At 44.5% G+C, this 25869-nt stretch overlaps 1 protein-coding gene across 1 annotated transcript in view; it reads right to left on the bottom strand.

The window, feature by feature from the left end:
- LOC306774847 (girdin-like) overlaps positions 1–25869 on the bottom strand; it is a gene marked incomplete at both ends in the record, with an annotated part of 104922 nt that overhangs the window by 7193 nt on the left and 71860 nt on the right. The window contains 12 exons of the mRNA XM_079265020.1: positions 2627–2719; positions 6125–6270; positions 6650–6836; positions 6909–7052; positions 7154–7431; positions 7540–7701; positions 8115–8291; positions 8369–8510; positions 8579–8673; positions 8995–9183; positions 9296–9501; positions 9577–10092. Coding sequence (XP_079121146.1) covers positions 2627–2719; positions 6125–6270; positions 6650–6836; positions 6909–7052; positions 7154–7431; positions 7540–7701; positions 8115–8291; positions 8369–8510; positions 8579–8673; positions 8995–9183; positions 9296–9501; positions 9577–10092 — 2335 coding nt within the window. The remainder of the gene's footprint in view (positions 1–2626; positions 2720–6124; positions 6271–6649; positions 6837–6908; positions 7053–7153; positions 7432–7539; positions 7702–8114; positions 8292–8368; positions 8511–8578; positions 8674–8994; positions 9184–9295; positions 9502–9576; positions 10093–25869) is intronic.

The following is a 25869-nucleotide window of genomic DNA, read 5'->3' as shown; positions in this document are numbered from 1 at the left end:
CAGGGCCCTCAGCAACCCCAACAAAGGAGCCGCCACCGGCCCCAGAAGGCACCAACGAACCACATGCAGAAGTGGGGGGGGGGGGGCAAAGAAGAGGAGGGGCGGGAGAAGGAGAGACAGACCAAGGGCCCACCGCCCCCACACCCCTAGGAGACGCCCCCACCCAGAGACACGTTGCATTCCCTCCTCCTTTACACACCAACACATTCACACCCCCTCACCATCAGCCTGGTATACACACACATATACACACACACACACACCTACAGACCCACACATACATCTATACACATACACACACACACACACCTACAGACCCACACATACATCTATACACATACACACACACACACACCTACAGACCCACACATACATCTATACACACACACACACCTACAGACCCACACATACATCTATACACACACACACACCTACAGACCCACACATACATCTATACACATACACACCCATTCTAACAGATACAGGACCAAACATTTAGTCCACCTCCAAAACCCTACATCCCCCCCCCCCCCCCCCCTGCCCATCACAAAACACCCCTTCTCATTCTACCTACCCTAGAACAAACCACCACAACTCCCCACTTCTCTCGCTGAAGTCCTACCCCCTTCATAATCATGACCCTTCACCCCCCTATACAACTACATACACATGCACCCCCCCACTCCCCCCTACACACGGGCCACTTCCCCCCCATACACATGCATCTCAATACTCCTCTATATACACACCCCTATCTCCCATGCATTTAACACCAGATTATCCACATACAAGCCCTTACCCCCTCCCCCCCCCCCCCACACACACACCACCCACTCCCTCATTCACAACCCCAACCCCCCACACAATCATGTACTATCACACGCCCCAAAACCTCCACCCCCACACCTACATGCCCTAACACACTCCCCCTTACACACAACCCTACCCCCCACAAACTCATGCTCCACTACACTCCGCATAAACCCCCCACATATAAACCACCACACACCTCCTACACCCCACACACTCATGTACTATCACAGTCCCCTAAACCTCCACCCCAACACCCCTCACACACTCCCGCATACACACACCCCTCACCCCCTATACCTTCATGTACCGCTACAATCCTCTATACACACCCCGCATATACACCACCGCACTCCCTCATACGTACCCCCCCTACCCCCCATACATTCATGTACCACTACACTCCTCCATACACACCCCATATATACACAGGCACCCCCCATCCTCAACTATCTTGGGCCCGGGTCCCTCTGCCGGGCACCAGGGCACGGACCCGCCCCCACTGCAGCGGCAGGTCCAGGTCAGCCCAACCCCCCCACGGCAGGGCCGACCCCCCATCCCCGAGAAGCAGGGGACAGCCCTGGGCACCGGAGCCCAGGACCCGCACCCCGCCCCCCCCAGCGGCACGGCCACCCGTCACGGAGCCAATACCCGCCGATCCAGCCCCCGCCAGCGACCTCGCCCCCCCGCCGCAAGGCAACTCCAACCATTGATCAACCCAAGGCCTCCCGCCAGGTCTGGAAACCTAGCCCCCCCAGTAATGAAGCAACCAAGATCCCCGTCCAGGGGTCCACCCCAGACCCATAGCCACCTGAGCCACCCAGCCACTCCCCAGCCCCGAGCGGGATGAGGTCACACCCCCCCCCCCCTACACTAAGTGATGGAGCTGATCACAGGAGACCAGAGAGAGTGAAATCCAGCTGACTGATCCTTTGAGGAGGCAGACATCATTTCCATGCTGATGTAATCTAATAACAGATTTCTAAACTGCTGGATACACAGATTCTGTTTGCTTTTCCAGTTCACAAGGATAGTTTTCTTTGCAATGCACAGGCTGCTGAGGATTGGTTTTGCTAAATTAAACCCTGTCATTTTCACCTAAGTGACTCAAGAGGCCCAGTTTGGGGTTTGCAGGGATATTACATTTAAACCAGTCTGACAGATCTTTACATACCTGGAGCCAGAATCTCTGGACAGGTGGACAAGACCATAAGGCATGGTAGTAGCTGTCAATCATGTTGTCAGTACAGTGTGAACAGATATGTGAGTGTAACAGACCCATCCTGAACATCCTGTGTCCTGTATAATGAGTTCTGTGTAGAATTTTGAATTGTATTAATTGCATGCTTGAATTCTTAGTCATTCTGAATGTGTTTGAGCAGATTTGTGACGATTCATTTTGATTGAAGTTACTGGATAAGTCTGCTTCCCATTTAGAAGTTGGGAGAGAGATGGAATCTTCTAGCTTCAATAGTAATCTGTATATTTTGGATCGTAACTTCGGGGCCTTTAGATTTAGGAATTCTGCAACCCTGATAGGTAACTGTAAGTTTAGTTGATCAGTGGTGTATTTCTTACTTATAATAGATTTAAGTTGGTGGTATTCTAAGAATTTGGTGCTGCTGATTTCATATCGTAAAGTAATTGCATCAAATGGCAGAAACACACACTTATAATACACACACACACACTTATAATACACACACACACACACACTTATAATACACATACACACACACACACTTATAACACAAACACACACACACACACCCACGTTTCTACAACTGGATTCTCTCCCTGTATAAATGCTGCTTACTTGCGAGGAGGTGTGGGATCATGGAACCTGTACTGGTCCATTATCTTTTCTTCCAGCTTCTCCTTCTGCCTCCTCAAATCATTCAGCCTGTCACTGAGCAGAGAGAAAAAGAAAACATCATTATGATGAACATTTCACGCCTGTCAGGTTCTGTGCCTCACTTTAAGCGGAACGGGGACGTTTTCATTGTGCACCGGACCCAAAGCAGACGACTGGTGTGTGGGTTAGGACGCTGAGAGAACGCTGCAGAGGTGGAACTCTGCACCCTGAGGAGACTGCAGGCTTCACTGATGAACAGTTCTTGCCTTGCCATCAGTTTATTATGGCTCTGCACTGCAACAGTGGAAAGCAGCATGCAGGTCTGAGGACACTGCATGCTGCTGCAAGCGCTACTAACCTGCGGGTTAATTACTCGTGCACATAGGAGCTTATTCACATGTTATGTGAGGACATCAGGTAGCCAGCCAGACACACTCCATACAGAGTCACCTGAGATTCTCACAATCACCTCTCCCAGGTCATTTTAGGAACATTTCAGGGCCAAAAAGCTGCCTAGTCAAGCTGCAATGTGCGGAAATACCTGCCATAGGATCAGAAGTCGTTTGTCTGTCCTGCAGCACTCACACCTAAACTTTCAGCAAATCACTCTGCATATTACAAACTCTCAGTTCATCATATCATTCATTCATTTTCTAGACCAGTTCAGGGTGGTGGATCAGCTGGAGTGTGTCCCAGCAACCATCCGGCGATGGACAGGTGCATCTAAAACCAATCTGCTATCAGGAAGGTTCAGCACGGTCTTGCTCCCCTCCCTGAGATGGAAGAAGTTGTGAAACATCATATTAAATCCAACGAGCCTGAAAGAACTTTAGCTTCCACTGAAGGAGATGTCTCGGTATCACACAGGTGTGTCATGTTTGCTCAGCGTGTCTCGTCCTTCTGGGGAAGAGCTTACAGCGAGAAGGTGACCTAAGACCACCAGAAAGCGTACAGTAGATACATGTGTACATGTATATGTGTTTGTATGTAGGAATAAAAGTATGTATGTGTGTCCAACCAGGAGATAAAATCTGTTGGATTTACTGGAAAAGTGAAAAACTGTTTCTGCACATTAATGATAACTTTGACCAGAGACGGCATGTGGCTGGAATAGTAGTGAGAACAGACAAATATGTTATTTTAAGCGCGTTTATGTGAGAAAGCAGTTCCAGTGGCGTACGGCGGTTTGGGCAAACCTGGCGTGTGCCAAAACCTGGATGCTGGAAGCATGTTTTTCTTTTGTAGCATGAAATATTTTTTTTCTATGTTGTAGGTTTAATCTCACTTTTATCACCTTCCAGGAACATCTGATGGAAACGAGTCTTTTTCAAAAACCTGGAGTGTTTACATGACTTCATGCTGTCCGTCCGCAATGATTCAACTAAACTCACCAACTAAACTAACCAACCAAACTAACCAACTAAACTCACCAACTAAACTATCCAACTAAACTATCCAACCAAACTAACCAACTAAACTCACCAACTAAACTAACCAACCAAACTATCCAACTAAACTCACCAACTAAACTATCCAACTAAACTATCCAACTAAACTCACCAACTAAACTAACCAACCAAACTAACCAACTAAACTCACCAACTAAACTCACCAACTAAACTAACCAACCAAACTATCCAACTAAACTCACCAACTAAACTATCCAACTAAACTATCCAACTAAACTCACCAACTAAACTAACCAACCAAACTAACCAACTAAACTCACAAACTAAACTATCCAACTAAACTCACCAACTAAACTCACCAACTAAACTCACTAACTAAACTAACAAACTAAACTCACTAACCAAACTAACCAACTAAACTCACCAACTAAACTCACTAACTAAACTATCCAACTAAACTCACCAACTAAACTCACTAACTAAACTATCCAACTAAACTAACCAACTAAACTCACCAACTAAACTAACCAACTAAACTCACTAACCAAACTAACCAACTAAACTCACCAACTAAACTCACTAACTAAACTAACCAACCAAACTAACCAACTCACAAACTAAACTATCCAACTAAACTCACCAACTAAACTCACTAACTAAACTATCCAACTAAACTCACTAACTAAACTATCCAACTAAACTAACCAACTAAACTCACCAACTAAACTCACTAACCAAACTAACTAACTCACTAACTAAACTAACCAACCAAACTAACCAACTAAACTCACAAACTAAACTATCCAACTAAACTCACCAACTAAACTCACTAACTAAACTATCCAACTAAACTAACCAACTAAACTCACCAACTAAACTAACAAACTAAACTATCCAACTAAACTATCCAACTAAACTCACCAACTAAACTCACTAACTAAACTAACCAACCAAACTAACAAACTAAACTCACTAACTAAACTATCCAACTAAACTCACCAACTAAACTCACTAACTAAACTATCCAACTAAACTCACCAACTAAACTCACCAACTAAACTCACTAACTAAACTATCCAACTAAACTCACTAACTAAACTATCCAACTAAACTCACCAACTAAACTCACTAACTAAACTATCCAACTAAACTCACCAACTAAACTCACCAACTAAACTCACTAACTAAACTAACCAACCAAACTAACAAACTAAACTCACTAACTAAACTAACCAACCAAACTAACCAACTAAACTCACTAACTAAACTCACCAACTAAACTCACTAACTAAACTAACCAACCAAACTAACAAACTAAACTCACTAACTAAACTAACCAACCAAACTAACCAACTAAACTCACAAACTAAACTATCCAACTAAACTCACCAACTAAACTCACTAACTAAACTATCCAACTAAACTCACCAACTAAACTCACTAACTAAACTCACCAACTAAACTCACCAACTAAACTCACTAACTAAACTAACCAACCAAACTAACAAACTAAACTCACTAACTAAACTAACCAACCAAACTAACCAACTAAACTCACCAACTAAACTCACCAACTAAACTCACTAACTAAACTAACCAACCAAACTAACAAACTAAACTCACTAACTAAACTAACCAACCAAACTAACCAACTAAACTCACTAACTAAACTCACTAACCAACCAACCAAACTATCCAACTAAACTAACCAACCAAACTAACCAACTAAACTCACTAACTAAACTCACTAACCAACCAACCAAACTATCCAACTAATCTGCGGTTGTACTAACGACCCACGTACTGAACCCAGAGTGGAACTAAATGTTCTCATAGAATTTTCTATTTGACTTTATTTTAGAATCTGATGTTGAATCGAGATGTTTAGTCGTCGTTATTAAAAGGACGGTCTTCAGCTGCTTTTTGCGTTCCGTCTCCATAAACATGCTGCAGAAACGCTTCCAGAATCTGGATCAGAGTAAAAGCTCCGCATGAATGTTGAAAGATTCCCTGGCTGACAAGCTGACGACCACATGACAGCAGAGCTTACATATACTGTCGCTCCTCAACGTGGAACAGGTCTTTGCTCTCCATGTTCTGCTCCAGCAAGGCGCGGTTCTGCAGCATTAGAGTCTCAATCTGCCCGATCAGGTGGCGATTCTCTTCCTCAAGGTTTCCTTTCAGCTGGCTCAGCAGCTAAAACACAAGAGAGCACATCAATGTCCATCCATCCATTTGCTTCTTGGCCCAGATAGGGCTCGCAGGAAGCTGGAGTCTATCCCAGCAGGAGCACCTGGACAGGTCACCAGTCCACCGCAGGGTCACACAGAGACCAACAACCACTCAGAGTAACCAGTTCACCCAACATGCATGTGTTTGCACGGTGGGAGGGAGCCGGAGAGAACCCAGGCATACACGGGGAGAACATGGAAACGCCACACAGAAAGGCCGCCGTTGGAAGCTCCACATGTTCACATAGAAGTGGTAAAACACCTTTTGTTCACTGAATCCATGTAAATATAAAGAAAACATGAAGACAGATGAAATAAATGGAAGTGTGTGAGCACGGCGCTACCTCACACTGGTTGGTGAGTTTTGTGCAGGTGATGTCCAGCTGCTGGAAGTCCTTCTTCAGCTTGGAGAAGTCTGCCTCCAGCCAGGTGTGCTCCAGCTTGGCCTCGTTCAGCTGGCTCTTCAGCTGTTTGTGATCAGCGCTCAGCGTCTCGTTGTCGCTCAGAAGCTGCCGATAAATCTGGTTGAGCCTTGAAAACACGGACTGGTATTAATGCTGGTTTTTAGCTCGAGCGCATGCCGGCGCGCTCGTGCGTGCTCACCAGTCCTTCTCATCCCGCAGCTCGTAACATTCAGCCGCTGTTGTCTGGTGCTGCTCTTTCTCTAGAGTCATCCTCATCCTCTCCTGGTTTAGGACCTTCTCCTGCTCCTCCAGCCTGGCCCGCTGCTGCAGCAGGTTCTTGTACCTGAACAGAGCCTACATTAGAACCCCTTAAAGGTTTTATGGATGATTCCCTGCATTTACTAAATGTCCCTGCTGTAGGAGACCCTGCGTGCCCCCCCCTACCTGTCCTGCAGGGTGCGATGCTCCAGTTCTAGCGTACGGTGGGCGTTTTTCACACAGGCATGTTTTCCCATCAGCGTTTCATACTCCATGGCTTGGCGCTCGTGCAGGACGGCCAGCCGCTCATGGTCTCGTAGCAGCTGCTCATGTGCAGCGCGCAGCTCTTCACGTTCTCGTATGGCGCCGTCACGCTCACCTTCCATCCCAGACCGCTGCTGCTGCAGCTGGGCGTTCTGAGCCATGAGGGAGGCACTCTGCGAGCTCAGTGTAGACCTTTCCACCTGGAAGAGAAGGTCGGGGGGGTTAATGAAGCACAGAGAGCTGCTGACCAGACTGAGGATGATGAGAGGGATATAGGAGCTGTGGAGTAGGATCATGCATATTGTCACCTGCAGACCGGCATTGTGTGTCTGCAGCGCGGTGTTGCTCTCCTGCAGTGAGGCCGCCTGCCGCTGCAAGGCGATGATTTGAGCCTGCTGGCTGTCAGACTGGCTCTCCAGCTGTTTCAGCTGGGCCTGCACAGCCTGCCGTTCGGCCTCCAGTGTGGCGTTCTGCAGAAATGAGGAGAGGTAATAACGGTGATGCTCATCTCCAGTCATGCGGATAAGAAATGATACTGTTGGCATTCAGACGTTTGCTGAAAGACTGGAAAAGAAACTGACAGTTATTGGAAGAAGATCCACTTTCCTCCAGAAATAAACCCGCTGCAGACGAACCATCAGTTGTAACGGGGTTAGGATGGAAACGTTATGAAAGAGAAAGATGGATCCCTTCCTGGTTGCAGACGGACGTTCTCCACGACGTAATCTAACTCATGTTGATGCATATGAGAATAAAGTGGTCCCTCTAAGCTTCCCCGTGGTCTGAGAACAACAGTGCATGTTCCGGATCTCTCCATTCTGCGTGTTTCTACACGTTTCTACATCGTTACAGCTGTTTTCACAGCGACCAGAAGCTAACTCACGTTCCTCTCCACCTGGATGAGACGGTCTTTCAGCCGCAGCAGCTCCTTGGTAGCCTCCTGGCTTTCCCGCAGCCATTCCCAGTCTCTGATGGCATTCCCAGTCTCTGATGGGCTGGAGCTCCAAGCTGTCCACTCCTCCTCCTGTCTCTGTTTTAAAGCCTCGTAGCTCACCTTTACCTGTGTGACAGGGAGGTAAAACCTGTACGGTGAGGAAGTTACCACCCTGTTGGTCCCACCTTGATGAGGCGACGTACGGTCCTCAGCTCCTGCCGCAGCTGCTGGCTGAGCGAGGAGGACTCCTGCAGACGAGCCTCCAGAGTGGCCGTCTTCTCAGATTTCATTTCTAAAGACTTTTTAAGCGACGACTCCAGCTCTGATTCCAGGATCTTGAATCTGCTGTTTGGATAAAAGAAAAGAGTTTGACAACGTAGAGCTTTCAGCTGAAGAGAGAGAACTCAACGAACCCGTCGTCTGGGACGCCTTGCTCAGCCTCGCTCCGGACTTTCCTCTCCAGCTCGCTGTCTCTCTGCTGGGTCTTCAGCTTCTCGCCCACCAGCTCCTGAACATGGACAGCACTTCCTGATTACACCCAGCAGCTCGTTACCGCTTTAGCATTGAGATGTTCATGGAGGGGAAATAATCTCGCTCTAACTGACGATGATCCGCCACATCTCATCATTAAATATCAGTCCAGACACGCGTCCTGTAAAAGACTTTCTGCAGTAAAACTGCTGTAGACAGAGACTAAAGTATCTGCTGGAAAGATTTCTAAGTCTGACCCTCAGTCGGGCTTGTTTGAGGCTCAGATGTTGAATTATGACTGAACTGCATGTTGGTAAGGCAGGGATGCAGACAGATGATGTACTTCGTCAGTCCTCACCTCCCTGAGGGTCGCCAGGGTCTTCTGGTCTGGTTGCTGGCTCAGTTCTCTGTTCCCTCTCTCCAGGCTTTTCACCCTCTCAGCAGTTTCCCTTAAGCTCTCCACCTCCTTCACCACAGAGCGCATCTCCTTTTCCAAGCTCGCCATGCAGACGTTGCTGCGGTCTAAGCTGGCTTCCTGAATCTCAGCCTGGAGACGATGAAGAAGAGCCAGCAGAAGAGTTTAACCACTGAGGACCCTCAGGAGAGCATCTACTCTCCACTTAGCAACAGCTTCTACCTGTGGAAACCAGCAGACGTACCTGCTGCCGGAGGCGGCGACTGTCTTTCTCCAGCTTCCTCTTGTCCCGCTCCAGAGTGGCAGCTTCCTGCTCCAGACTCTGCTTCTCTGCTTGGAGTTGCTCCAGGCGCCTTGCAGACGGCCGCAGTTCCTCTGAAGAGGCCTGCAGAGTCTGGTTTTCTGCTTCCAGTTCCTGAACTTCTGCCTCCAAACGCTGAACTTTTCGGTCTAGAGGAGGGAAGGAAGGCAGAAGAGTGATTTCATGAGAATGTATGTGATGTTCCTGTCATCAACAGAACCTACCAGTGTTGTCAAGGGAAGCCAGTAGTTGCTGATTGGCAGCGTCCAGAGCCCTGCACTTGGCCTCCAGTCGCTGTGTGTGCTTGCTGGCATAGGAGGAATGATCTGGCAGACCTGAGAGGACGCTCTCATGGCAAGGACCAGGACAGAGGTCATGTAATCCAACAGCACAATAGAGGCCACTGGGTCGATCCTCCAGTTGCCCCTTCTCCTGCACACTGAGGTCTACAGTGTCTGTCAGAAGGATCTGGACTCCCTCCAGCTCCTCTGTAGGGAGTTTCTGTCCATGTGGGATTATCTGTGTGCGGAGAGGGGAAGCAGCACGGTGGTTTGGAATGACGGAGCTGGAGGTTTGTAGCGACGAGGCTTCTGCTGCAGAAACGCTGTGGCTGCTGGGTTTGATGTGTGCAGCAGTCCGGAGCTCCTCTATGGTCCTCAGGAGACTTTGGTTCTCCTTCTCCAGCTTCAGCATCCAGCTACGTGTCCTCTCCCCCACCTCCTCGCTGAGAGTCTGCTGCCCTACACACACACACACACACACACACACACACACACACATTATGCCATGTTCACCTGCTAGGTTTTCCAGTAGTCATACGTGTCCCTGTGAGGCACCTCGTCACCTCGCTCTCTGGTTGTTGCACTTTTTAGCAAATGACAGCTGAAATGAGATCTTTCCCTTTGTGACGTGGAGAAGTGGAATAACCATCCGCCAGTCGTGGATGTATCAATAAAGGGTTGGTATAGTAAGGGGTGGGACTTGATTAAACAATTAACCGAAATACAGACTTTTTAGTTAAATAATCTCGATTAATTGCATTTTAATTGCATAACAAACTTTTCCTTTGATTTTTTTTTTGTGACTAAATAAAATAATAGACTGAAATATTAATATTGTAAACTCTGGCTCAACTGATGTCTGGAAAAATACATTTAATTCCTGTTCTATTCAAAACAGTAGAAAATAATAGAAAACATCCCTGGCCAAACTGAACAGACCGAGAATGAAAATGTCATTTAACCAGCAGCTCCAGTCTTCATCATGTTCTCCGTGTTCCCGTCCACACGCTTCATCACCAGACATGAACATGTGACATGCTTCAGTCTGGTCCTGCAGCAGAAGAGATCACCTCCTGCTCTTCCTGCAGCTGGAAGCTGGAAGCTGCAGGAGGACCTGGCTTCTTCTGGACGGGGTAGGGGCTTACGCAGCTCCGGCTACAGAGCAGACTAAACAATGCATGTTACTCCACCAAAGTCTCCAATAATACCAATGTTGTTCCAGTTCTGGATGGTAGTATCTAAAATGTTGTTCCTGTTCTGGATGGTAGTATCTAGAATGTTGTTCCTGTTCTGGATGGTAGTATCTCGAGTGTCGTTCCAGTTCTGGATGGTAGTATCCAGAATGTTGTTCCTGTTCTGGATGGTAGTATCTAGAATGTTGTTCCTGTTCTGGATGGTAGTATCTCGAGTGTCGTTCCAGTTCTGGATGGTAGTATCCAGAATGTTGTTCCTGTTCTGGATGGTAGTATCTCGAGTGTCGTTCCTGTTCTGGATGGTAGTATCTCGAGTGTCGTTCCAGTTCTGGATGGTAGTATCTCGAGTGTCGTTCCAGTTCTGGATGGTAGTATCTAGAACGTTGTTCCTGTTCTGGATGGTAGTATCTCGAGTGTCGTTCCAGTTCTGGATGGTAGTATCTCGAGTGTCGTTCCAGTTCTGGATGGTAGTATCTCGAGTGTCGTTCCTGTTCTGGATGGTAGTATCTAGAACGTTGTTCCTGTTCTGGATGGTAGTATCTCGAGTGTTGTTGCAGTTCTGGATAGTAGTATCCAGAATGTTGTTCCTGTTCTGGATGGTAGTATCTAGAATGTCGTTCCTGTTCTGGATGGTAGTATCTAGAACGTTGTTCCTGTTCTGGATGGTAGTATCCAGAACGTTGTTCCAGTTCTGGATGGTAGTATCTAGAATGTTGTTCCTGTTCTGGATGGTAGTATCTAGAATGTTGTTCCTGTTCTGGATGGTAGTATCTAGAATGTCGTTCCTGTTCTGGATGGTAGTATCCAGAACGTTGTTCCAGTTCTGGATGGTAGTATCTCGAGTGTCGTTCCTGTTCTGGATGGTAGTATCTAGAATGTGGTTACTGTTCTGGATGGTAGTATCTAGAATGTCGTTCCTGTTCTGGATGGTAGAATCTAGAATGTCGTTCCTGTTCTGGACGCTAGTATCTAGAATGTTGTTCCAGTTATGGATGGTAGTATCTAGAATGTCGTTCCTGTTCTGGATGGTAGTATCTAGAATGTTGTTCCTGTTCTGGATGGTAGAATCTAGAATGTTGTTCCAGTTCTGGATGGTAGAATCTAGAATGTCGTTCCTTGTCTGGATGGTAGAATCTAGAATGTTGTTCCTGTTCTGGATGGTAGTATCTAGAATGTCGTTCCTGTTCTGGATGGTAGTATCCAGAACGTTGTTCCAGTTCTGGATGGTAGTATCTAGAATGTTGTTCCTGTTCTGGATGGTAGTATCTAGAATGTTGTTCCTGTTCTGGATGGTAGTATCTAGAATGTCGTTCCTGTTCTGGATGGTAGTATCCAGAACGTTGTTCCAGTTCTGGATGGTAGTATCTCGAGTGTCGTTCCAGTTCTGGATGGTAGTATCTAGAATGTGGTTACTGTTCTGGATGGTAGTATCTAGAATGTCGTTCCTGTTCTGGATGGTAGAATCTAGAATGTCGTTCCTGTTCTGGACGCTAGTATCTAGAATGTTGTTCCAGTTATGGATGGTAGTATCTAGAATGTTGTTCCAGTTATGGATGGTAGTATCTAGAGTGTTGTTGCAGTTCTGGATGGTAGTATCTAGAATGTCGTTCCTGTTCTGGATGGTAGTATCTAGAATGTCGTTCCTGTTCTGGATGGTAGAATCTAGAATGTCGTTCCTGTTCTGGATGGTAGTATCTAGAATGTTGTTCCTGTTCTGGATGGTAGTATCTAGAATGTTGTTCCAGTTATGGATGGTAGTATCTAGAATGTCGTTCCTGTTCTGGATGGTAGTATCTAGAATGTCGTTCCAGTTCTGGATGGTAGTATCTAGAATGTCGTTCCAGTTCTGGATGGTAGTATCTAGAATGTGGTTACTGTTCTGGATGGTAGTATCTAGAATGTCGTTCCTGTTCTGGATGGTAGTATCTAGAATGTCGTTCCAGTTCTGGATGGTAGTATCTAGAGTGTTGTTGCAGTTCTGGATGGTAGTATCTAGAATGTGGTTACTGTTCTGGATGGTAGTATCTAGAATGTCGTTCCTGTTCTGGATGGTAGTATCTAGAATGTTGTTCCTGTTCTGGATGGTAGTATCTCGAGTGTCGTTCCAGTTCTGGATGGTAGTATCCAGAATGTTGTTCCTGTTCTGGATGGTAGTATCTAGAACGTTGTTCCTGTTCTGGATGGTAGTATCTCGAGTGTCGTTCCAGTTCTGGATGGTAGTATCTAGAACGTTGTTCCTGTTCTGGATGGTAGTATCTCGAGTGTCGTTCCAGTTCTGGATGGTAGTATCTCGAGTGTCGTTCCAGTTCTGGATGGTAGTATCTCGAGTGTCGTTCCAGTTCTGGATGGTAGTATCTAGAATGTTGTTCCTGTTCTGGATGGTAGTATCTAGAATGTCGTTCCTGTTCTGGATGGTAGTATCTAAAACGTTGTTCCTGTTCTGGATGGTAGTATCTCGAGTGTCGTTCCAGTTATGGATGGTAGTATCTCGAGTGTCGTTCCAGTTCTGGATGGTAGTATCTAGAACGTTGTTCCTGTTCTGGATGGTAGTATCTCGAGTGTTGTTGCAGTTCTGGATAGTAGTGTCCAGAATGTTGTTCCTGTTCTGGATGGTAGTATCTAGAATGTCGTTCCTGTTCTGGATGGTAGTATCTCGAGTTTTGTTGCAGTTCTGGATGGTAGTATCTAGAATGTTGTTCCAGTTCTGGATGGTAGTATCTAGAATGTCGTTCCTGTTCTGGATGGTAGTATCTAGAATGTGGTTACTGTTCTGGATGGTAGTATCTAGAATGTCGTTCCTGTTCTGGATGGTAGAATCTAGAATGTCGTTCCTGTTCTGGACGGTAGTATCTAGAATGTTGTTCCAGTTATGGATGGTAGTATCTAGAATGTCGTTCCTGTTCTGGATGGTAGTATCTAGAATGTTGTTCCTGTTCTGGATGGTAGAATCTAGAATGTTGTTCCTGTTCTGGATGGTAGAATCTAGAATGTCGTTCCTTGTCTGGATGGTAGAATCTAGAATGTTGTTCCTGTTCTGGATGGTAGTATCTAGAATGTCGTTCCTTTTCTGGATGGTAGTATCCAGAACGTTGTTCCAGTTCTGGATGGTAGTATCTAGAATGTTGTTCCTGTTCTGGATGGTAGTATCTAGAATGTTGTTCCAGTTCTGGATGGTAGAATCTAGAATGTCGTTCCTTGTCTGGATGGTAGTATCTAGAATGTTGTTCCTGTTCTGGATGGTAGTATCTAGAATGTTGTTCCTGTTCTGGATGGTAGTATCTAGAATGTTGTTCCTGTTCTGGATGGTAGTATCTAGAATGTCGTTCCTGTTCTGGATGGTAGTATCTAGAATGTCGTTCCTGTTCTGGATGGTAGTATCCAGAATGTTGTTCCTGTTCTGGATGGTAGTATCTAGAATGTTGTTCCTGTTCTGGATGGTAGTATCTAGAATGTTGTTCCTGTTCTGGATGGTAGTATCTAGAATGTCGTTCCTGTTCTGGATGGTAGTATCTAGAATGTCGTTCCAGTTCTGGATGGTAGTATCTCGAGTGTCGTTCCAGTTCTGGATGGTAGTATCTAGAATGTGGTTACTGTTCTGGATGGTAGTATCTAGAATGTTGTTCCAGTTATGGATGGTAGTATCTAGAATGTTGTTCCAGTTCTGGATGGTAGTATCTAGAGTGTTGTTGCAGTTCTGGATGGTAGTATCTAGAATGTCGTTCCTGTTCTGGATGGTAGTATCTAGAATGTTGTTCCAGTTATGGATGGTAGTATCTCGAGTGTTGTTGCAGTTCTGGATGGTAGTATCTAGAATGTCGTTAAGGTTCTGGATGGTAGAATCTAGAATGTCGTTCCTGTTCTGGATGGTAGTATCTAGAATGTTGTTCCAGTTATGGATGGTAGTATCTAGAATGTCGTTCCTGTTCTGGATGGTAGTATCTAGAATGTCGTTCCAGTTCTGGATGGTAGTATCTAGAATGTCGTTCCAGTTCTGGATGGTAGTATCTAGAATGTGGTTACTGTTCTGGATGGTAGTATCTAGAATGTCGTTCCTGTTCTGGATGGTAGTATCTAGAATGTCGTTCCTGTTCTGGATGGTAGTATCCAGAACGTTGTTCCAGTTCTGGATGGTAGTATCTCGAGTGTCGTTCCAGTTCTGGATGGTAGTATCTAGAATGTGGTTACTGTTCTGGATGGTAGTATCTAGAATGTCGTTCCTGTTCTGGATGGTAGAATCTAGAATGTCGTTCCTGTTCTGGATGGTAGTATCTCGAGTGTTGTTGCAGTTCTGGATGGTAGTATCTAGAATGTCGTTCCTGTTCTGGATGGTAGAATCTAGAATGTCGTTCCTGTTCTGGATGGTAGTATCTAGAATGTTGTTCCTGTTCTGGATGGTAGTATCTAGAATGTTGTTCCAGTTATGGATGGTAGTATCTAGAATGTCGTTCCTGTTCTGGATGGTAGTATCTAGAATGTCGTTCCAGTTCTGGATGGTAGTATCTAGAATGTCGTTCCAGTTCTGGATGGTAGTATCTAGAATGTGGTTACTGTTCTGGATGGTAGTATCTAGAATGTCGTTCCTGTTCTGGATGGTAGTATCTAGAATGTCGTTCCAGTTCTGGATGGTAGTATCTAGAGTGTTGTTGCAGTTCTGGATGGTAGTATCTAGAATGTGGTTACTGTTCTGGATGGTAGTATCTAGAATGTCGTTCCTGTTCTGGATGGTAGTATCTAGAATGTTGTTCCTGTTCTGGATGGTAGTATCTCGAGTGTCGTTCCAGTTCTGGATGGTAGTATCCAGAATGTTGTTCCTGTTCTGGATGGTAGTATCTAGAACGTTGTTCCTGTTCTGGATGGTAGTATCTCGAGTGTCGTTCCAGTTCTGGATGGTAGTATCTAGAACGTTGTTCCTGTTCTGGATGGTAGTATCTCGAGTGTCGTTCCAGTTCTGGATGGTAGTATCTCGAGTGTCGTTCCAGTTCTGGATGGTAGTATCTCGAGTGTCGTTCCAGTTCTGGATGGTAGTATCTAGAATGTTCTTCCTGTTCTGGATGGTAGTATCTAGAATGTCGTTCCTGTTCTGGATGGTAGTATCTAAAACGTTGTTCCTGTTCTGGATGGTAGTATCTCGAGTGTCGTTCCAGTTATGGATGGTAGTATCTCGAGTGTCGTTCCAGTTCTGGATGGTAGTATCTAGAACGTTGTTCCTGTTCTGGATGGTAGTATCTCGAGTGTTGTTGCAGTTCTGGATAGTAGTGTCCAGAATGTTGTTCCTGTTCTGGATGGTAGTATCTAGAATGTCGTTCCTGTTCTGGATGGTAGTATCTCGAGTGTTGTTGCAGTTCTGGATGGTAGTATCCAGAACGTTGTTCCAGTTCTGGATGGTAGTATCTCGAGTGTCGTTCCAGTTCTGGATGGTAGTATCTAGAATGTGGTTACTGTTCTGGATGGTAGTATCTAGAATGTCGTTCCTGTTCTGGATGGTAGAATCTAGAATGTCGTTCCTGTTCTGGACGCTAGTATCTAGAATGTTGTTCCAGTTATGGATGGTAGTATCTAGAATGTTGTTCCAGTTATGGATGGTAGTATCTAGAGTGTTGTTGCAGTTCTGGATGGTAGTATCTAGAATGTCGTTCCTGTTCTGGATGGTAGTATCTAGAATGTCGTTCCTGTTCTGGATGGTAGAATCTAGAATGTCGTTCCTGTTCTGGATGGTAGTATCTAGAATGTTGTTCCTGTTCTGGATGGTAGTATCTAGAATGTTGTTCCAGTTATGGATGGTAGTATCTAGAATGTCGTTCCTGTTCTGGATGGTAGTATCTAGAATGTCGTTCCAGTTCTGGATGGTAGTATCTAGAATGTCGTTCCAGTTCTGGATGGTAGTATCTAGAATGTGGTTACTGTTCTGGATGGTAGTATCTAGAATGTCGTTCCTGTTCTGGATGGTAGTATCTAGAATGTCGTTCCAGTTCTGGATGGTAGTATCTAGAGTGTTGTTGCAGTTCTGGATGGTAGTATCTAGAATGTGGTTACTGTTCTGGATGGTAGTATCTAGAATGTCGTTCCTGTTCTGGATGGTAGTATCTAGAATGTTGTTCCTGTTCTGGATGGTAGTATCTCGAGTGTCGTTCCAGTTCTGGATGGTAGTATCCAGAATGTTGTTCCTGTTCTGGATGGTAGTATCTAGAACGTTGTTCCTGTTCTGGATGGTAGTATCTCGAGTGTCGTTCCAGTTCTGGATGGTAGTATCTAGAACGTTGTTCCTGTTCTGGATGGTAGTATCTCGAGTGTCGTTCCAGTTCTGGATGGTAGTATCTCGAGTGTCGTTCCAGTTCTGGATGGTAGTATCTCGAGTGTCGTTCCAGTTCTGGATGGTAGTATCTAGAATGTTGTTCCTGTTCTGGATGGTAGTATCTAGAATGTCGTTCCTGTTCTGGATGGTAGTATCTAAAACGTTGTTCCTGTTCTGGATGGTAGTATCTCGAGTGTCGTTCCAGTTATGGATGGTAGTATCTCGAGTGTCGTTCCAGTTCTGGATGGTAGTATCTAGAACGTTGTTCCTGTTCTGGATGGTAGTATCTCGAGTGTTGTTGCAGTTCTGGATAGTAGTGTCCAGAATGTTGTTCCTGTTCTGGATGGTAGTATCTAGAATGTCGTTCCTGTTCTGGATGGTAGTATCTCGAGTTTTGTTGCAGTTCTGGATGGTAGTATCTAGAATGTTGTTCCAGTTCTGGATGGTAGTATCTAGAATGTCGTTCCTGTTCTGGATGGTAGTATCTAGAATGTGGTTACTGTTCTGGATGGTAGTATCTAGAATGTCGTTCCTGTTCTGGATGGTAGAATCTAGAATGTCGTTCCTGTTCTGGACGGTAGTATCTAGAATGTTGTTCCAGTTATGGATGGTAGTATCTAGAATGTCGTTCCTGTTCTGGATGGTAGTATCTAGAATGTTGTTCCTGTTCTGGATGGTAGAATCTAGAATGTTGTTCCTGTTCTGGATGGTAGAATCTAGAATGTCGTTCCTTGTCTGGATGGTAGAATCTAGAATGTTGTTCCTGTTCTGGATGGTAGTATCTAGAATGTCGTTCCTTTTCTGGATGGTAGTATCCAGAACGTTGTTCCAGTTCTGGATGGTAGTATCTAGAATGTTGTTCCTGTTCTGGATGGTAGTATCTAGAATGTTGTTCCAGTTCTGGATGGTAGAATCTAGAATGTCGTTCCTTGTCTGGATGGTAGTATCTAGAATGTTGTTCCTGTTCTGGATGGTAGTATCTAGAATGTTGTTCCTGTTCTGGATGGTAGTATCTAGAATGTTGTTCCTGTTCTGGATGGTAGTATCTAGAATGTCGTTCCTGTTCTGGATGGTAGTATCTAGAATGTCGTTCCTGTTCTGGATGGTAGTATCCAGAATGTTGTTCCTGTTCTGGATGGTAGTATCTAGAATGTTGTTCCTGTTCTGGATGGTAGTATCTAGAATGTTGTTCCTGTTCTGGATGGTAGTATCTAGAATGTCGTTCCTGTTCTGGATGGTAGTATCTAGAATGTCGTTCCAGTTCTGGATGGTAGTATCTCGAGTGTCGTTCCAGTTCTGGATGGTAGTATCTAGAATGTGGTTACTGTTCTGGATGGTAGTATCTAGAATGTTGTTCCAGTTATGGATGGTAGTATCTAGAATGTTGTTCCAGTTCTGGATGGTAGTATCTAGAGTGTTGTTGCAGTTCTGGATGGTAGTATCTAGAATGTCGTTCCTGTTCTGGATGGTAGTATCTAGAATGTTGTTCCAGTTATGGATGGTAGTATCTCGAGTGTTGTTGCAGTTCTGGATGGTAGTATCTAGAATGTCGTTAAGGTTCTGGATGGTAGAATCTAGAATGTCGTTCCTGTTCTGGATGGTAGTATCTAGAATGTTGTTCCAGTTATGGATGGTAGTATCTAGAATGTCGTTCCTGTTCTGGATGGTAGTATCTAGAATGTCGTTCCAGTTCTGGATGGTAGTATCTAGAATGTCGTTCCAGTTCTGGATGGTAGTATCTAGAATGTGGTTACTGTTCTGGATGGTAGTATCTAGAATGTCGTTCCTGTTCTGGATGGTAGTATCTAGAATGTCGTTCCTGTTCTGGATGGTAGTATCCAGAACGTTGTTCCAGTTCTGGATGGTAGTATCTCGAGTGTCGTTCCAGTTCTGGATGGTAGTATCTAGAATGTGGTTACTGTTCTGGATGGTAGTATCTAGAATGTCGTTCCTGTTCTGGATGGTAGAATCTAGAATGTCGTTCCTGTTCTGGATGGTAGTATCTCGAGTGTTGTTGCAGTTCTGGATGGTAGTATCTAGAATGTCGTTCCTGTTCTGGATGGTAGAATCTAGAATGTCGTTCCTGTTCTGGATGGTAGTATCTAGAATGTTGTTCCTGTTCTGGATGGTAGTATCTAGAATGTTGTTCCAGTTATGGATGGTAGTATCTAGAATGTCGTTCCTGTTCTGGATGGTAGTATCTAGAATGTCGTTCCAGTTCTGGATGGTAGTATCTAGAATGTCGTTCCAGTTCTGGATGGTAGTATCTAGAATGTGGTTACTGTTCTGGATGGTAGTATCTAGAATGTCGTTCCTGTTCTGGATGGTAGTATCTAGAATGTCGTTCCAGTTCTGGATGGTAGTATCTAGAGTGTTGTTGCAGTTCTGGATGGTAGTATCTAGAATGTGGTTACTGTTCTGGATGGTAGTATCTAGAATGTCGTTCCTGTTCTGGATGGTAGTATCTAGAATGTTGTTCCTGTTCTGGATGGTAGTATCTCGAGTGTCGTTCCAGTTCTGGATGGTAGTATCCAGAATGTTGTTCCTGTTCTGGATGGTAGTATCTAGAACGTTGTTCCTGTTCTGGATGGTAGTATCTCGAGTGTCGTTCCAGTTCTGGATGGTAGTATCTAGAACGTTGTTCCTGTTCTGGATGGTAGTATCTCGAGTGTCGTTCCAGTTCTGGATGGTAGTATCTCGAGTGTCGTTCCAGTTCTGGATGGTAGTATCTCGAGTGTCGTTCCAGTTCTGGATGGTAGTATCTAGAATGTTCTTCCTGTTCTGGATGGTAGTATCTAGAATGTCGTTCCTGTTCTGGATGGTAGTATCTAAAACGTTGTTCCTGTTCTGGATGGTAGTATCTCGAGTGTCGTTCCAGTTATGGATGGTAGTATCTCGAGTGTCGTTCCAGTTCTGGATGGTAGTATCTAGAACGTTGTTCCTGTTCTGGATGGTAGTATCTCGAGTGTTGTTGCAGTTCTGGATAGTAGTGTCCAGAATGTTGTTCCTGTTCTGGATGGTAGTATCTAGAATGTCGTTCCTGTTCTGGATGGTAGTATCTCGAGTGTTGTTGAAGTTCTGGATGGTAGTATCTAGAATGTTGTTCCAGTTCTGGATGGTAGTATCTAGAATGTCGTTCCTGTTCTGGATGGTAGTATCTAGAATGTGGTTACTGTTCTGGATGGTAGTATCTAGAATGTCGTTCCTGTTCTGGATGGTAGAATCTAGAATGTCGTTCCTGTTCTGGACGGTAGTATCTAGAATGTTGTTCCAGTTATGGATGGTAGTATCTAGAATGTCGTTCCTGTTCTGGATGGTAGTATCTAGAATGTTGTTCCTGTTCTGGATGGTAGAATCTAGAATGTTGTTCCTGTTCTGGATGGTAGAATCTAGAATGTCGTTCCTTGTCTGGATGGTAGAATCTAGAATGTTGTTCCTGTTCTGGATGGTAGTATCTAGAATGTCGTTCCTTTTCTGGATGGTAGTATCCAGAACGTTGTTCCAGTTCTGGATGGTAGTATCTAGAATGTTGTTCCTGTTCTGGATGGTAGTATCTAGAATGTTGTTCCAGTTCTGGATGGTAGAATCTAGAATGTCGTTCCTTGTCTGGATGGTAGTATCTAGAATGTTGTTCCTGTTCTGGATGGTAGTATCTAGAATGTTGTTCCTGTTCTGGATGGTAGTATCTAGAATGTTGTTCCTGTTCTGGATGGTAGTATCTAGAATGTCGTTCCTGTTCTGGATGGTAGTATCTAGAATGTCGTTCCTGTTCTGGATGGTAGTATCCAGAATGTTGTTCCTGTTCTGGATGGTAGTATCTAGAATGTTGTTCCTGTTCTGGATGGTAGTATCTAGAATGTTGTTCCTGTTCTGGATGGTAGTATCTAGAATGTCGTTCCTGTTCTGGATGGTAGTATCTAGAATGTCGTTCCAGTTCTGGATGGTAGTATCTCGAGTGTCGTTCCAGTTCTGGATGGTAGTATCTAGAATGTGGTTACTGTTCTGGATGGTAGTATCTAGAATGTTGTTCCAGTTATGGATGGTAGTATCTAGAATGTTGTTCCAGTTCTGGATGGTAGTATCTAGAGTGTTGTTGCAGTTCTGGATGGTAGTATCTAGAATGTCGTTCCTGTTCTGGATGGTAGTATCTAGAATGTTGTTCCAGTTATGGATGGTAGTATCTCGAGTGTTGTTGCAGTTCTGGATGGTAGTATCTAGAATGTCGTTAAGGTTCTGGATGGTAGAATCTAGAATGTCGTTCCTGTTCTGGATGGTAGTATCTAGAATGTTGTTCCAGTTATGGATGGTAGTATCTAGAATGTCGTTCCTGTTCTGGATGGTAGTATCTAGAATGTCGTTCCAGTTCTGGATGGTAGTATCTAGAATGTCGTTCCAGTTCTGGATGGTAGTATCTAGAATGTGGTTACTGTTCTGGATGGTAGTATCTAGAATGTCGTTCCTGTTCTGGATGGTAGTATCTAGAATGTCGTTCCAGTTCTGGATGGTAGTATCTAGAGTGTTGTTGCAGTTCTGGATGGTAGTATCTAGAATGTGGTTACTGTTCTGGATGGTAGTATCTAGAATGTCGTTCCTGTTCTGGATGGTAGTATCTAGAACGTTGTTCCTGTTCTGGATGGTAGTATCTCGAGTGTCGTTCCAGTTCTGGATGGTAGTATCTCGAGTGTCGTTCCAGTTCTGGATGGTAGTATCTAGAACGTTGTTCCTGTTCTGGATGGTAGTATCTCGAGTGTCGTTCCAGTTCTGGATGGTAGTATCTCGAGTGTCGTTCCAGTTCTGGATGGTAGTATCTCGAGTGTCGTTCCAGTTCTGGATGGTAGTATCTAGAACGTTGTTCCTGTTCTGGATGGTAGTATCTCGAGTGTTGTTGCAGTTCTGGATAGTAGTATCCAGAATGTTGTTCCTGTTCTGGATGGTAGTATCTAGAATGTCGTTCCTGTTCTGGATGGTAGTATCTAAAACGTTGTTCCTGTTCTGGATGGTAGTATCTCGAGTGTCGTTCCAGTTATGGATGGTAGTATCTCGAGTGTCGTTCCAGTTCTGGATGGTAGTATCTAGAACGTTGTTCCTGTTCTGGATGGTAGTATCTCGAGTGTTGTTGCAGTTCTGGATAGTAGTGTCCAGAATGTTGTTCCTGTTCTGGATGGTAGTATCTAGAATGTCGTTCCTGTTCTGGATGGTAGTATCTCGAGTGTTGTTGCAGTTCTGGATGGTAGTATCTAGAATGTCGTTCCTGTTCTGGATGGTAGTATCTAGAATGTGGTTACTGTTCTGGATGGTAGTATCTAGAATGTCGTTCCTGTTCGGGATGGTAGAATCTAGAATGTCGTTCCTGTTCTGGACGGTAGTATCTAGAATGTTGTTCCAGTTATGGATGGTAGTATCTAGAATGTCGTTCCTGTTCTGGATGGTAGTATCTAGAATGTTGTTCCTGTTCTGGATGGTAGAATCTAGAATGTTGTTCCTGTTCTGGATGGAAGAATATAGAATGTCGTTCCTTGTCTGGATGGTAGAATCTAGAATGTTGTTCCTGTTCTGGATGGTAGTATCTAGAATGTCGTTCCTGTTCTGGATGGTAGTATCCAGAACGTTGTTCCAGTTCTGGATGGTAGTATCTAGAATGTTGTTCCTGTTCTGGATGGTAGTATCTAGAATGTTGTTCCAGTTCTGGATGGTAGAATCTAGAATGTCGTTCCTTGTCTGGATGGTAGTATCTAGAATGTTGTTCCTGTTCTGGATGGTAGTATCTAGAATGTTGTTCCTGTTCTGGATGGTAGTATCTAGAATGTTGTTCCTGTTCTGGATGGTAGTATCCAGAACGTTGTTCCAGTTCTGGATGGTAGTATCTAGAATGTTGTTCCTGTTCTGGATGGTAGTATCTAGAATGTTGTTCCAGTTCTGGATGGTAGAATCTAGAATGTCGTTCCTTGTCTGGATGGTAGTATCTAGAATGTTGTTCCTGTTCTGGATGGTAGTATCTCGAGTGTCGTTCCAGTTCTGGATGGTAGTATCTAGAACGTTGTTCCTGTTCTGGATGGTAGTATCTCGAGTGTCGTTCCAGTTCTGGATGGTAGTATCTCGAGTGTCGTTCCAGTTCTGGATGGTAGTATCTCGAGTGTCGTTCCAGTTCTGGATGGTAGTATCTAGAACGTTGTTCCTGTTCTGGATGGTAGTATCTCGAGTGTTGTTGCAGTTCTGGATAGTAGTATCCAGAATGTTGTTCCTGTTCTGGATGGTAGTATCTAGAATGTCGTTCCTGTTCTGGATGGTAGTATCTAAAACGTTGTTCCTGTTCTGGATGGTAGTATCTCGAGTGTCGTTCCAGTTATGGATGGTAGTATCTCGAGTGTCGTTCCAGTTCTGGATGGTAGTATCTAGAACGTTGTTCCTGTTCTGGATGGTAGTATCTCGAGTGTTGTTGCAGTTCTGGATAGTAGTGTCCAGAATGTTGTTCCTGTTCTGGATGGTAGTATCTAGAATGTCGTTCCTGTTCTGGATGGTAGTATCTCGAGTGTTGTTGCAGTTCTGGATGGTAGTATCTAGAATGTCGTTCCTGTTCTGGATGGTAGTATCTAGAATGTGGTTACTGTTCTGGATGGTAGTATCTAGAATGTCGTTCCTGTTCGGGATGGTAGAATCTAGAATGTCGTTCCTGTTCTGGACGGTAGTATCTAGAATGTTGTTCCAGTTATGGATGGTAGTATCTAGAATGTCGTTCCTGTTCTGGATGGTAGTATCTAGAATGTTGTTCCTGTTCTGGATGGTAGAATCTAGAATGTTGTTCCTGTTCTGGATGGAAGAATATAGAATGTCGTTCCTTGTCTGGATGGTAGAATCTAGAATGTTGTTCCTGTTCTGGATGGTAGTATCTAGAATGTCGTTCCTGTTCTGGATGGTAGTATCCAGAACGTTGTTCCAGTTCTGGATGGTAGTATCTAGAATGTTGTTCCTGTTCTGGATGGTAGTATCTAGAATGTTGTTCCAGTTCTGGATGGTAGAATCTAGAATGTCGTTCCTTGTCTGGATGGTAGTATCTAGAATGTTGTTCCTGTTCTGGATGGTAGTATCTAGAATGTTGTTCCTGTTCTGGATGGTAGTATCTAGAATGTTGTTCCTGTTCTGGATGGTAGTATCCAGAACGTTGTTCCAGTTCTGGATGGTAGTATCTAGAATGTTGTTCCTGTTCTGGATGGTAGTATCTAGAATGTTGTTCCAGTTCTGGATAGTAGAATCTAGAATGTCGTTCCTTGTCTGGATGGTAGTATCTAGAATGTTGTTCCTGTTCTGGATGGTAGTATCTCGAGTGTCGTTCCAGTTCTGGATGGTAGTATCTAGAACGTTGTTCCTGTTCTGGATGGTAGTATCTCGAGTGTCGTTCCAGTTCTGGATGGTAGTATCTCGAGTGTCGTTCCAGTTCTGGATGGTAGTATCTCGAGTGTCGTTCCAGTTCTGGATGGTAGTATCTAGAACGTTGTTCCTGTTCTGGATGGTAGTATCTCGAGTGTTGTTGCAGTTCTGGATAGTAGTATCCAGAATGTTGTTCCTGTTCTGGATGGTAGTATCTAGAATGTCGTTCCTGTTCTGGATGGTAGTATCTAAAACGTTGTTCCTGTTCTGGATGGTAGTATCTCGAGTGTCGTTCCAGTTATGGATGGTAGTATCTCGAGTGTCGTTCCAGTTCTGGATGGTAGTATCTAGAACGTTGTTCCTGTTCTGGATGGTAGTATCTCGAGTGTTGTTGCAGTTCTGGATAGTAGTGTCCAGAATGTTGTTCCTGTTCTGGATGGTAGTATCTAGAATGTCGTTCCAGTTCTGGATGGTAGTATCCTAAATGTTGTTCCAGTTCTGGATGGTAGTATCTAGAACGTTGTTCCTGTTCTGGATGGTAGTATCTCGAGTGTCGTTCCAGTTCTGGATGGTAGTATCTCGAGTGTCGTTCCAGTTCTGGATGGTAGTATCTCGAGTGTCGTTCCAGTTCTGGATGGTAGTATCTAGAACGTTGTTCCTGTTCTGGATGGTAGTATCTCGAGTGTTGTTGCAGTTCTGGATAGTAGTATCCAGAATGTTGTTCCTGTTCTGGATGGTAGTATCTAGAATGTCGTTCCTGTTCTGGATGGTAGTATCTAGAACGTTGTTCCTGTTCTGGATGGTAGTATCTCGAGTGTCGTTCCAGTTATGGATGGTAGTATCTCGAGTGACGTTCCAGTTCTGGATGGTAGTATCTAGAACGTTGTTCCTGTTCTGGATGGTAGTATCTCGAGTGTTGTTGCAGTTCTGGATGGTAGTATCTAGAATGTTGTTCCAGTTCTGGATGGTAGTATCTAGAATGTCGTTCCTGTTCTGGATGGTAGTATCTAGAATGTGGTTACTGTTCTGGATGGTATTATCTAGAATGTCGTTCCTGTTCTGGATGGTAGAATCTAGAATGTCGTTCCTGTTCTGGACGGTAGTATCTAGAATGTTGTTCCAGTTATGGATGGTAGTATCTAGAATGTCGTTCCTGTTCTGGATGGTAGTATCTAGAATGTTGTTCCTGTTCTGGATGGTAGAATCTAGAATGTTGTTCCAGTTCTGGATGGTAGAATCTAGAATGTCGTTCCTTGTCTGGATGGTAGAATCTAGAATGTTGTTCCTGTTCTGGATGGTAGTATCTAGAATGTCGTTCCTGTTCTGGATGGTAGTATCCAGAACGTTGTTCCAGTTCTGGATGGTAGTATCTAGAATGTTGTTCCT

Source organism: Telmatherina bonti, assembly GCF_933228915.1.
Source record: "Telmatherina bonti genome assembly, chromosome: 3".
Lineage (NCBI taxonomy): Eukaryota > Metazoa > Chordata > Actinopteri > Atheriniformes > Telmatherinidae > Telmatherina > Telmatherina bonti.
Note: the sequence above shows the minus strand (reverse complement) of the source record. Positions and strands in the feature narration are given on the sequence as shown.